Source organism: Papaver somniferum, chromosome 3 (assembly GCF_003573695.1).
Source record: "Papaver somniferum cultivar HN1 chromosome 3, ASM357369v1, whole genome shotgun sequence".
In the NCBI taxonomy this organism is placed as follows: Eukaryota; Viridiplantae; Streptophyta; class Magnoliopsida; order Ranunculales; family Papaveraceae; genus Papaver; species Papaver somniferum.
This window is the reverse complement of record NC_039360.1, coordinates 161,759,702-161,771,632: the sequence shown is the minus strand read 5'-3', so window position 1 is coordinate 161,771,632 and position 11,931 is coordinate 161,759,702. Positions and strand designations below refer to the sequence as shown.

General features: G+C 36.7%; 1 protein-coding gene and 1 long non-coding RNA gene across 2 annotated transcripts; one reads left to right on the top strand and one right to left on the bottom strand.

Annotated features, from left to right (window-relative positions):
- Nucleotides 1-371: 371 nt before the first annotated feature.
- Nucleotides 372-1,612, bottom strand: LOC113360249. Its single transcript, XM_026603779.1, has 3 exons — nt 1,482-1,612; nt 772-1,315; nt 372-441 (listed from the first exon to the last, which is right to left on the bottom strand). The coding sequence occupies exons 1-3, from the start codon at nt 1,564-1,566 to the stop codon at nt 372-374; spliced, it is 699 nt and encodes a 232-aa protein (XP_026459564.1). The 5' UTR covers nt 1,567-1,612.
- Nucleotides 1,613-8,063: 6,451 nt separating this feature from the next.
- Nucleotides 8,064-8,773, top strand: LOC113361817. The gene is made up of 2 exons (XR_003365344.1): nt 8,064-8,275; nt 8,381-8,773. It is a non-coding gene; the product is annotated as an uncharacterized LOC113361817 (long non-coding RNA).
- Nucleotides 8,774-11,931: the final 3,158 nt, after the last annotated feature.

The following is an 11,931-nucleotide window of genomic DNA, read 5'->3' as shown; positions in this document are numbered from 1 at the left end:
TTTTCTTTGTTGAGGTTTTCTGTTAGTTTTGAATTCTTCCCCTGTAGTTTGTGATGGACGTGTTCACTGGTTATTTGTCTAGGCCAACAAGCCAGTACAAGAGAATGAGTGTCGATTCAATGTTGCCCCCACAAGCCCTCTTAAATAAGAGATCTAGTTATCAAATTGATCATGAAAATCGCAACAACAATACAAGTACAGACTAAACAAAGATGAAACAAACGGAAACCTACATGCTTAACGAAAGAAAGATCAAATGAAATACACGCTGCTTATTGAAAGCTAATAAAGTCTAACTTGATATCACATATCCTCACATTAGCAGCAGCTAGCTAACAACTGGATGATGTATAGTTCCGTTGAAATATTACTCACTGGGTTGCCGCGAATAAGGATGAATCAAGATCTGTAGTTGATGATGGTAGCAGGGTGGTAATGCTCCTGCAACAGCATCTACAAGGTAATAAAAAAGGAGCACATGCCGTTTTTACTAATGAAGTTCCTCTTGCCGAGCATTCAGTGGTACAATAATCACGTGTGCAAAGGCTGCAATCCGTTGTTGAAGTTGTTATGAAGCTACATCTATTTGTTGGCGGAGGTGGCGATGGGGATGGAGGAGGGGAGGAGGGTGGGGATGGGGACGGAGGAGGAGGAGAAGGTGGTGGTGGAGGAGGGGAGGGTGGTGGTGGAGATGGAGGTGGAGGAGGAGGTGATGGTGGTGGTGGAGATGGAGGTGGAGGAGGAGGTGATGGTGGAGGTGGAGGAGGAGGCGAGGGTGGTGGTGGAGATGGAGGTGGAGGAGGAGGCGAGGGTGGTGGGGGTGAGGGTATACGATCTCCGCAGCAACACTGGTTGTACCATCGATCTCCGCAACAAGCTACGCACTCTACCCTCGCAACTACCCTCCCTTCTTTCTTACATTCTTCCTCGCATACAGGTTTGTTCATACAATCTTTTCCATTCGGACGTTTAATATTTCGGCGAGTTTGTCCCGGCATACATATATCATACTCCCATGGGACGGGGCCTGTAAAATCGTCAGGATCTAGAGGAGGTGAAGGAGCAACAGGTGGTGATCTAGTAGTGGAGGGTGATGGTGTAGGTGTTGGTCCTTTACAGCAACACTTACAACGTCGGGTATTGCCATTTATTTTGCACCTCTCGCTAACCATGGAAGTTCCCAAGTTTGAACACTGTTCTTTACACCAATTTGTACAGTCTTTGCAAACTGGATTCCGATATTCTGAGCCTAAATCAATGTATACATCCCCAGGAATACATATATTCCTCCACGCCGATGCCATGATTGCCATCTCTACATTAACATACATGAACTTTTAGTGGATCTCTATAGACTCAACAGAAAAGCACTTGCACATAAAAAAAAGAAAGAAAAAAAATACTAATGATTTTATCATCCTGTAAGATAGATATCTGCAACAAAACAGCAAAACACGTTAAGAAGTGTATACAGGACTTACCTGCACATACAGAAAGACAAACAATCATCGCAAACATCTGAGAGTTAGGAAAAAACCCATTAGGTTTCTTCCTTGTTATCGCCATCTTCACTAACAAGATCTAAACTAAGGTTACTCAGTTTTTTTGGAGAATCTTTTGATTCCTAGTTTGAGTTTAGGTGTGCATTTTGATGACTCCATCTTAAGCTATTTAGACACGTACATGCCCAACATGTGTAATTAAACAATAATATTAGGATCTAGTGTATGTTTGGCGGATGCCCCAAACCTATGCAGCTACAATAGGATAATATTATGATGGTAAGATTCTGTTTACCACCAATCTTACCATCATAATACCGGTTATGACTGGATTCTGAATTTGAAGATTGGGGTAAATCCATGATAGATGCAGCGGTTGTTCAAAATTGCAACAGATTTGTTTTATATTACGAAATCACTCAAATGCCACGCACAATATATGTACTGACGATACAACAGTCAAGATGTATGTACCCCTGTTAATGTTGGGTCGCCGGGGCTGGATTTTATTCTCTGCGAGAGTCAGTTGTTTTGGGGCTTTAGCGGTGGCCTTCGGCATCTCAACCGACTCCAATGCAGATTGAATGATTTTTTTTGGGACCATGAAAATTTTGAAGGATATTATTCATTCATTTTTGGTAGGTCATTATGAAGTAAAGTGGGATACCCTTATTCACATATTTTAGTTAATTTCCAAAATATCCTTATATTATTTTATTCTATTTTATATCAAATAATAATTCTATTAGAAAATAAACCAAATATTCATATATTACAAAGAGTTGGTCGGTAGTCTTGCAACAAGTTGGGCGCCAACACCTTTTTGAATAACAAGCCCTATTCGGCTAAACAAATAGTTTCCAACTTTAGAATTATAATTATGGAGTGCAACACAATTCTTCAATCTCTTGAGAAAAGTCACCATGTCCTGACCAAGCTCACCAAGGGTGGAGAAAGCAAGAACATTGAAATTGTACCCATGGGAACTGCATTTATCAAAATACTTGTTGTGCTTACGAGACTGCCTTAGAAATAGGATGCCCTGGTCTAAAAGCACGTACTCCTACACCTGTAAAAGGAGACACACCGATGACATCGAAGCAAGTAGCTTTGCCTCCTTCCCAGTTGTGAATGAGAATGTCAGCAGGTCTCAAACTGGAGCCAACATCCGAGAGAAAACCCAACTCTACTTCCTTTCTAGCAGGGACACCAGCTTTATAACATACGTCCACCAAAGAATCCCTAACGACATCATGGCGAAATTTACTTCCTGTGCCGCTAGCGCAATGTAAGGCATGATCCCCGAAAATATCCATATCTCTGATACAACTAGAGCAACGGCTTCCAGCTTCGAAAAGTGGAATACCCAACCGATAACACAAGACTGCGCTGAATTGACGTGGACCAGTATTATGATTTAGGCCGCTAATAGGGCATGCCAAAAGATAGTCCTGTGCGTGTTTAATTTTGTTGCATTGCCATAGAGCAGCAGCTCATTCAGTCATATGAAAGGATGTAGGCATACCTTTCTTAACAGCTTCGAAGTAGTTAACTGCCAAGGAACACATAAGATGGGGGACAGTATCGTCGATGCTGAAGGAAGGCGGCAACCCACATTTCTGGATGTATAAGTTCAGGGAAAGTTGAAAGGTGGAGCAAGTCTCAGGCATGTTGGTATGTCGAAGAATTTTATCCTGTAAGGATTGGGTTTGGGGAACTTAGGCGCAGGCCCAGAATTCTTTTTTTTCTTACCGTTAGGCCCAGAATTACTTTTCCCTACAGTCGCGCCCAACATTATTTAAAATCATTAAAAACGTGCAGAGTTCCTCAATTACCCTTCAGCGGTTTTATTAACTCCAAAAAACGGTTGGAACCATTTCTTTTCTCTTCTTCTCATTTTTTCTTCATCCGTTCTTCTCATTTTTTCTTCATCCGTTTTTCTATTCCTATTCCTCCATGTGGTCACCTTTCTACTTCTTTGGATCATCTATCTTCTTACCATCTGTCTTACCTTGTTCTTGAGCGTCTCCTTCTTGGACTTGTTGTTGAACTTCTTCTCCAATGGGACTTGTTCTTACACTTGTTTTTTAACTTCTCTTATCTCTTCATCACTTTCACTCTCATCACTTTCTTCTTCACCACCTTCCTTGCCACCAATTTTTTCTTCATCGATCTCTTTTCCACCAATTTCTTCGTCATTAACTTCCTCATCAGTTTCTTCTTCGTCACCTTCTCTATCACCATCTTCTTGTTCAGTAGGTGTATCGAAATCAGATTCTTCATGTGTTGGTAATGGCTCCGTTGGGGTGGTGGGTCATTGATGCTGATCCCTTTGGCTTTACTCCCCGTGGCCCTTCGGTGGGAAGCATTCAAATTTTGACCGCCCTCTCGACGAGGTCCCAAATTCTTAAGAGAATCAAAGTCATTTTTCCTCTTATATTTCTTTTCGGCTTGCTTTTGTTGCTTGCCCTTGTTTTGCCTGTAGAATACGGAGTTAAGCGATAAACAACAATGGAATCGAATGCATATTTTTAAGTCAAGGTACACAATCATTTTACTCGATATACGTACAAATTATGATTCCTAGCATAACAAGTAAACAATCGATTTATTCAGGTGCTCATGTAATCCAATTCTAAAAAAAAAACATACAGAAACGATGGGTAGTTCTTCTTATAGGAATCGGTCTACTCGATACGCATATAAAGTCCGATTCTTAACATAATAAAATCAACAATCGGATTTTTTAAGTGTTAATGTAAACCGATTCTACTAATCGGTTTACTCGATATACATATAAATTCCGATTATTGACTAAGCATATAAGAATTCAATGGTTACACAATCGGTTTTTGTGAACACATATGTAATCCGATTCTAACGAAAAAAAGTTACAGAAAAAACGGTTATCCCTACCATAACCGAATCGGGCTATGTGTACACTAACATTGTCTGATTCTTATTTATATGCAGAACAATCGGTTTATGTGAGCAAGAACATAAACCGTTTCTAAACAAAATCGATTCACTTGTACATTAACATAATCCGATTCTGTGAAACTCGAAACTTTTTGATTTCTAGGCGATTGCATGTAGCTAAAACCTAGTTTAGAGGATTGGGTTGATAGAAAAGTACCTAATTCGACCCATTTCCTCCTCTTGTGCGATACGAGACGCTTCGGCTTCCTCAGGCGCTTGCTTCGTTTTCTCTCGAATCACTTCAACAATTCCGGGATTATTATCACTAGGAAAATTCCTGTTAGTAGGATGCTTCATTCTTGATGGTTTCGACATTTTATAGAAGAAAGAAAACAATTAATCGTTATTGGATCGACGATTTTTGGTTTCAAAAAAAGAAAAAAGAGGGAGTAGAAGAGATAAAGAATCGGTTTATGATAGATAAAAATGAAAACTGGTTTTAGTTTTTGGTTTATTATTAAGAGTTGGTGGGGGTGAATTAGTAATATTAATATTTTTAAGAGAATAAATTTGGTAGTTTCAATAAATTAGACACCCCTTATCATTTTGTATTAGGTAGATGAAGTAATTTATAGACCCCGACTAAGTGGTATAGGCCCAATTTAGCCGGGATCAAAAAAATAAATAAATAAATATGTAACAGCAGATATTTTTTCCAAGATGCCTTCTTTTTGGTCAAAATTTCAAGTGTTCAACTTAATTTACTGAGATAGTCACACTCACTCACCAGCTTCATCAAATTTCTTACTCACCTTACGAAATTATATGGATAAGTTTAAAATTTGCTTTTCCTTTTTCAGTCCATCACCACCAAACGGGCGAAATCTATCCAAACAATGGTCCCACTGCTCTCAAATATCTAAAGAGAACTAATCCACCATTCTCATCCGGATAACACTGCCAGCACCTTAATAAAATCAAAACACCATTCTGCGTATAAATACCCACCAGGCCTCCACCAACCCCAACCCATACCATCATAGCTATTTATCATCTGTTTTCCCATCACATTTCTAAGATTAAGTGTTTATTTATACTGAGTTATAGTTTGTTGTTCAAGAAATTTAGAAGAGAAAAACAAAGAAGGAAAAAATGTTGACAATATTTAACAAAGAGTTGGCAAATGCACCAAAAGAATTGAATAGTCCTCCTCCGGCATCAGTGAAGCCTGCCGCTGGTTCTAAGAAATCAAAGTTTCCTCAAGAAGTTCTCTGTTTACATGATCATCCAACAACATCTATTAAGGAAATGCCCAAGGTTGATAGTGAAGGTGCGTGTGGTATCAGCAGCTTCCCTGTTGATTCTCGTGTTAAGATTAATAATATTGTATTTGGGAGGAGACATGATTTCTTTTGTGAGTTCCGAGTTAAATAGGGTCGTGATGTGTGGCTAAAAAGTGGATTACTCATGTTTAAATGCTCTTAAAGTTAGAAATAACATGGTAATCGGTGAATAATCAAGTAGAACTCTTGGTTTGTATGGCTTAATTAGCTTATGTATACATATTTTCTTGATCTGTAATTATCCGCTCACTTTCTATTTGTATTTGTCAGTTTATATACTTCTAATGTTCATTTTTTTTTTCACAATTTTTTTTTTTTTTTTATAAACAAGGAACCTTTTCATTAATGAGATTTCAAGGTTACAATGAGTTTAAGATCCAAAATAAGGGAATACAAAGTAAGAAGAACATACCATAAGAGTACAATACAGAGAAATCCGACAAGAGAAAGAGAAGGATTACCGGATTAAGACAAATATAAGTATGAATAAGATCCTATTAAATCGGAAAAAATGATGGTTTTTCTCGGAAGTAAACTCCAACCACTTAGTTTGTTTTTCTTCGTTAGAAAGAAATTCTCCCAAAGTAGGAGTGATTTGCTCAAATCTCTTGTAACTAGTGATGAAGCTTATGTCGTCAAAAAAACCACCAATGAAGATTTCGTCGCCGGATAAGTTGATGATGAAAATTCCGATGAAGAGTTCGTCGCCGGAGACAACAAAGATGGATATTTCGTCGTTGGAGAGCATCACTATTGATCTTAATACCCAAACCAATAACCTAGAATCGTCATTAAAATGAAGATAAACCTCAAAAGAGTAGATAAAACCACCAAAACTGTGTAGATAAGTAGAAAACATAATAAAAACTAAACTAATCTACCAACTAACCTAGAAGCAAGGAATAATGAAGAAATCTGTTCATATCTAGTCCAAAAATGGAGTAGATTTGAGTAGAGAAGGATTGTTTTTGATGGTTTTATTGGAGAAGAAGAAGAAGTGAGAGAGAGGTGAGAAAAAAACTCTTCTTTACTTACTACGAAATCACGAAATCACATTGTCATACTTTAACAATGGTCGTTGAATAAGTTACATTGTATAATAAAATACATAATAAGGGAGGATGCACTCACATGCTAATTCTTGCACTATCTCACACTTTATAAGTCATTTGTTGGACAAAACCTAATGGTAAAGGATTCGAGGCTAATGTTTCGACGACATATTCTTTTCATGGAGTTTCATATATATCTATCGAAAATGAGGACATTCCGAAATATCAATCCCGACTATCTACCAATCACCATTTCAACAGTTAAAACTTCGTTAATTTTCAACGGCTAACTTTCAAAATAGAGGAGGACGATGTTATATGTCTCTGATTGTGCTCATTCTTTATAGATATATAAAGATTTGAAAGAGGAACGTATCCCTAAAATATGAGGGACGGACCCAGGACTATGTATGTGGTAGGACTAGTACATGGTGTAAGGTGATTACTAAGAGATCATAGGCGGCAGCGAATTTTTAGAGCATTTTAAATTATATACGTTGTAAAAAATTTGTGTAGAAAATGTAGTATAAGAGTAATTTAAAGAAAGAGAATGAATTTCGATTGATATCGGAAGGAAGAAAGTGAAAATACGTAAAACTACAACTAAAGTTCTTGTAATTTCTTTAACTAATTTGTATACATATTAAACTATAAGTAGACTAAACTCTCTAAACATTCAGATTATTCATAGGTAAAAAAATTCGATAAATAACACCCGTGCTATAGTCACCTTTAGCTCCTTGATGGATCCGTCCGTGTAAAATATTAGCTTCAAATCTTTTAGTGTTTGAATTTTATTCAAAAAAAAATATTAAAGGGTCAGATAGTGTAAGTATTAGCATCTGAATAGATCAAATAAATGATAACTTGGGGTTAATTTTGTTAATGATAACTTAGACGGAATTGGTGTGATAGTCCCCCTTGAAAGAATGGTCAAAATACTGTTTTGGGCATATCTACTAAATTCAAGTCAAATCGAACGAATAATGGCACCTTGGAAAGCTTATGATCTATATCCAAATATATTGTCAAAAAATCACCAATTTGTCTTTCGTAGGCCCGTATATATTAGACCGAATAATAATGCTCGAGCAGAATGCATGCAAAATATTTCCCCTGTAATATGGATACATACTGTTGGTCAAATTTACGTAAAGATAAAAAGTAAACAAAAACGGAAAGCAATATCATTGAAGAGCACAAAGACTTTCTTATTCATTATTGCATTAAAAGACCACGAATTTCTTATCCAGTACGTCTTTTGATATTTTCAATTCTTAAAGTACTATATGTAGAGGTTAGTTATCATTACTAGATCTCATTATCGGAAGTTCGGAACATCATCAAAGAAGAAGAAGAAAAATCATTCAAGAAATTATGGGCAAGATGAGTACTATGTTCTTTTGCTTCTTCTTCTTATTCATCTTGATTGCCATGCCTGCAGCCTCTTCCTCAAGCAGTAAGTCTAAGAATCTTTCAATTTTATCACACTAACTAATACAGATTTCTATTAGCATATGTAATTATCAACTAATTGAATATGGTTGTTGATTATGTCAATCAGGGATGATGCTCGAGAAGGATGCGGAAGTACAAGAGAGGTGCCCAAAAGTAATTCCGTCATGCGCAGCCGTTCAGTGTTTAAAACTGCCAAATCCATGCCCACAGATTAGATGCAGAGAAGGTTTTGTTCTTTACCAGCCGTGTTGTGGCTGCCAAACTTGCTGTCCTAAAGCTTATAATTAGTGAACATTTGAACCTACTGACTACTGTACTGTGGTTCTTTATCACCTCTCTGTGTTTGTATTATCTCCTTTTTGATGTGGCAAGCATAATCTATTAGTAAGATGAAATAATGCGATTATACACTTATGTTGTTGAAACTATTCAGCATTTTTTGTAATTTCTCGTGGTCGATTGATTTTTAATCAGCATAAAAAGATCTATTTATCGGAAATGATGTTTATACCACAGAAAACAAGAAATCAAAAAACAAAAATGATAACGAGCTACCACCAAGCTTATTGGAGAGGATTAAGATAAGTACTTGTTAGAGAATGATGCTATAAACTTTCGCCTACACCATAGAAGAATGTGGCGAACTCCACGCAAATAACAAAGTGTTCACATCCGGGGTCACAGTAAAATATCATTTTTGACGATTTTTGTAAGGGGGTGAGCACATTGAAAATTGTCAGGAAAATGAGTTTCCCCCAAATTTGACGATTTCGTATTCCACTGAAAATTTGTGGAAAAAGTGAATGAGATTGATAGTTCTATCAATTATCCGGTTCTATTGACAGTAAGATATTCTACGATCTATCAATTATCCGGTTCCGTTTCCAAATAAGGAAAGATACTTACCACCAAAATTGTGATTTGTCTACTAAAAATGGTAAAAAGAGAGGCATAAAATGGCAACATTGCTAATAGGGATACTAAATTGTTTGAGAGGTGCTAAAATTCAAATAAGATAAAATATCTATATAATTATAAAGTGGGCACTACCCCAAGAAATTGACACCTCCTCTTAGCAATGTTGCTGACTTGGAGCTCAATATTTTTCAGATTTAACAGTTTATTGATTTATTTATTTTTATAGCAAAACCCTACAACGAAGTAACCTAACCCATGTGCCGGAGCCAGAGAGATTCTACATGTTTCGTATCTGGATTCGGTTTCGCTGACAGGGCCATCAGTCACCCACCAACTTCAAGGAAATTCGAAATGCTTACACACCATCTGGAATGAGAAGGATAAGCTTCAAATATACTTTTCTTATTTGAGATCACGATCACAAGCACCCTAAACTCTATCATTCCTCGTCACTACAAAAATATCTCAATATATAGATATTCAAATCAAACAATGGCCCTACGGTTCTCAAAATATCTAAAGATACTATGATCCTATCTGGATAACATTGCCACCTTCATAATAAAATCAAACACCATGTTAACAACAAAGACTTGTCTACATAACTTTTCTCTCTATAAATACCATCTTTATGTTGTCATGGTATTCATTCCTATACCATATACTATCTCTAACCATCAGCTGTTTCATCTCAAATTTCAGATCAAGAGTGTATTTCCATTGATTAGTTTGTAGCATATATATATTAAGGGGATTGTTTGAAAGTTTAGAAGAAGAAAGAAAGAAAGAAAAATGTTGGCAATGTTTGAGAAACAGTTAGCAAGTGCACCAAAAGAATTGAAGAGTCCAGCATCAATGATGCCTGGATCTAAGAAACCAAAGTTCCCTCAAGAAATTATATCTTTACATGATCCAAATCACAAAGGCTTCTCTATGAATCTCTCCTCTACTCCTGCTTACCTCAAGGAAATGCCTAAGGTTGATAGTGAAGCTGTGGCGTCTTCAGATACCAGCTTAACGGTTGATTCTCGTGTTAAGATTAATGGTATCGTTTTTGGTAGGAGACAAGATTTCTTCTGTGAATGAAGACAAATCGTATGACTGATTAGCAATAACACATGGTAGTCGTTGAATAATTAAATAGAACTCTTTTTGTTTGAATGTTTTATGTTTTTGTTTTGCTGTTTGTATGATTTTTATCCAGCTCATTTCACAATTTGCAAGAAACATGAAAGATCACATTGTTGGACGTATCTTTTTCAATGCTCGTCGGATAGTGTACCATCTACAGAGACATATCATCTCGAAAAGTCCAAATCTTTCTTCATAATAAGAGATCCAAAGAAAATGCCACGTGGCACAACCACAATTATTCTGCTATATAGTGAAGCCATGTCAGCATAAATATGCATGTCATCACCATTTCATCACACACCTGTTCACCCTAATAGGCAGCAATGAATAGTTACGTAATCTCAACAGACTTAGACATCACACTCTTTGAATGAACAAAGAGAAAAAGTGTCCCTTTGTTAAACAACGTATAAAAATTAATTGGCACCCATTGTTATTGTTACAATTTCGGAGATCAATCCAGCCCTCCGAGACTACTATAATGACAATGCCAACAACGGAGATCAATCCAGCCCTCCGAGACTACTATAATGACAATGCCAACAAGTATCTCCCTTCCACTTGCAAAAAATGAAGAGATTCAATTCGTGTGCAAAGAGACAGGTTTTAAGTTAGGTTGAACGGGAAAAGATACAGGTTTAAGCGTTTTGGTCATGAAAGTTGCTTTTCAAATTTCATTTTTTGTCTTGGATAAGAGATGCCCTTCCACCAATCGTCAAAATAAGAAATGCAGAAATTTATTGATAAAGTTTTTTGTCTTGGATAAGGAATCCCTTACACTGATGTGTCAACAAAATATTGACTCCGTAATACATTCTCAAAAGACACCTTGTTTCCTTGACCAACAAGTACGTGTCTGGAGAAAAATGTTCATTCAAGTTACCTCAACAGACACCTTTGGCTGACCGATAAGTATGTGTTTGAAGAAACATAACCATTCACGATTATCTACAAACTGCTGATCTGAATGCAGCGAAATTAATGCCGGAGGCAAACATTAAAAAAAAAATCGCTATCAGCCGTAAGGGATATGTAGCACTCACTAAAGCAATCTCAAAGAAGGAAAGTAATCTGTAATTCATGTATCAACCAAGTTTCTTACGAGTATTATCTAACAAAAAGTTGAGATGTCTCATGTCTGTTTAGTTCTTTGTATTTGACGTTTCAGAGTAAATGAAAGAAAAAAGCTTACTGAATACTTGAATGTTGAGTCGCTGATTTAGCAAGTGATTAACTCCAACTATTGATCGTCGTACAAGATAAGGAGATTGAGGAAAGTAAGTTGATCTTTAATGGTTTAGTTTCATGTGATTTTTTGGTGAGCTTGATATAATGTATTCAGTGATCTAGCGCACCTTATTGATCCAACCATTTTATTGAGAGTATATGTCTTATTAAATCTATTAACTTTTTTTTTCCATCAATACCCGACCACTATTCCACAATTCACCTTACTACCCCAAGCGTTTCTTCCAGTAGATGTATAGTCTGCCAAATCATTATAAGCCGATAAGAAAAACAATGTTACAGGATAGTATTTGAGCGTCGAGACAAAAATGATTACAAGGTTGGAGCGGTTTCGCTGTTCAAAACACATATTTCTAA

Excerpts from the sequence above, each read along its gene's own strand:
- LOC113360249 (XM_026603779.1), bottom strand. The coding sequence starts at position 1,566 with ATGGCGATAACAAGGAAGAAACCTAATGGGTTTTTTCCTAACTCTCAG. Across the intron at positions 1,316-1,481 it reads TTGTCTTTCTGTATGTGCAG|AGATGGCAATCATGGCATCG; the intron begins GTAAGTCCTGTA and ends ATGTTAATGTAG. Across the intron at positions 442-771 it reads CCATCTCCACCACCACCCTC|GAGCATTACCACCCTGCTAC; the intron begins GCCTCCTCCTCC and ends ATGCTGTTGCAG.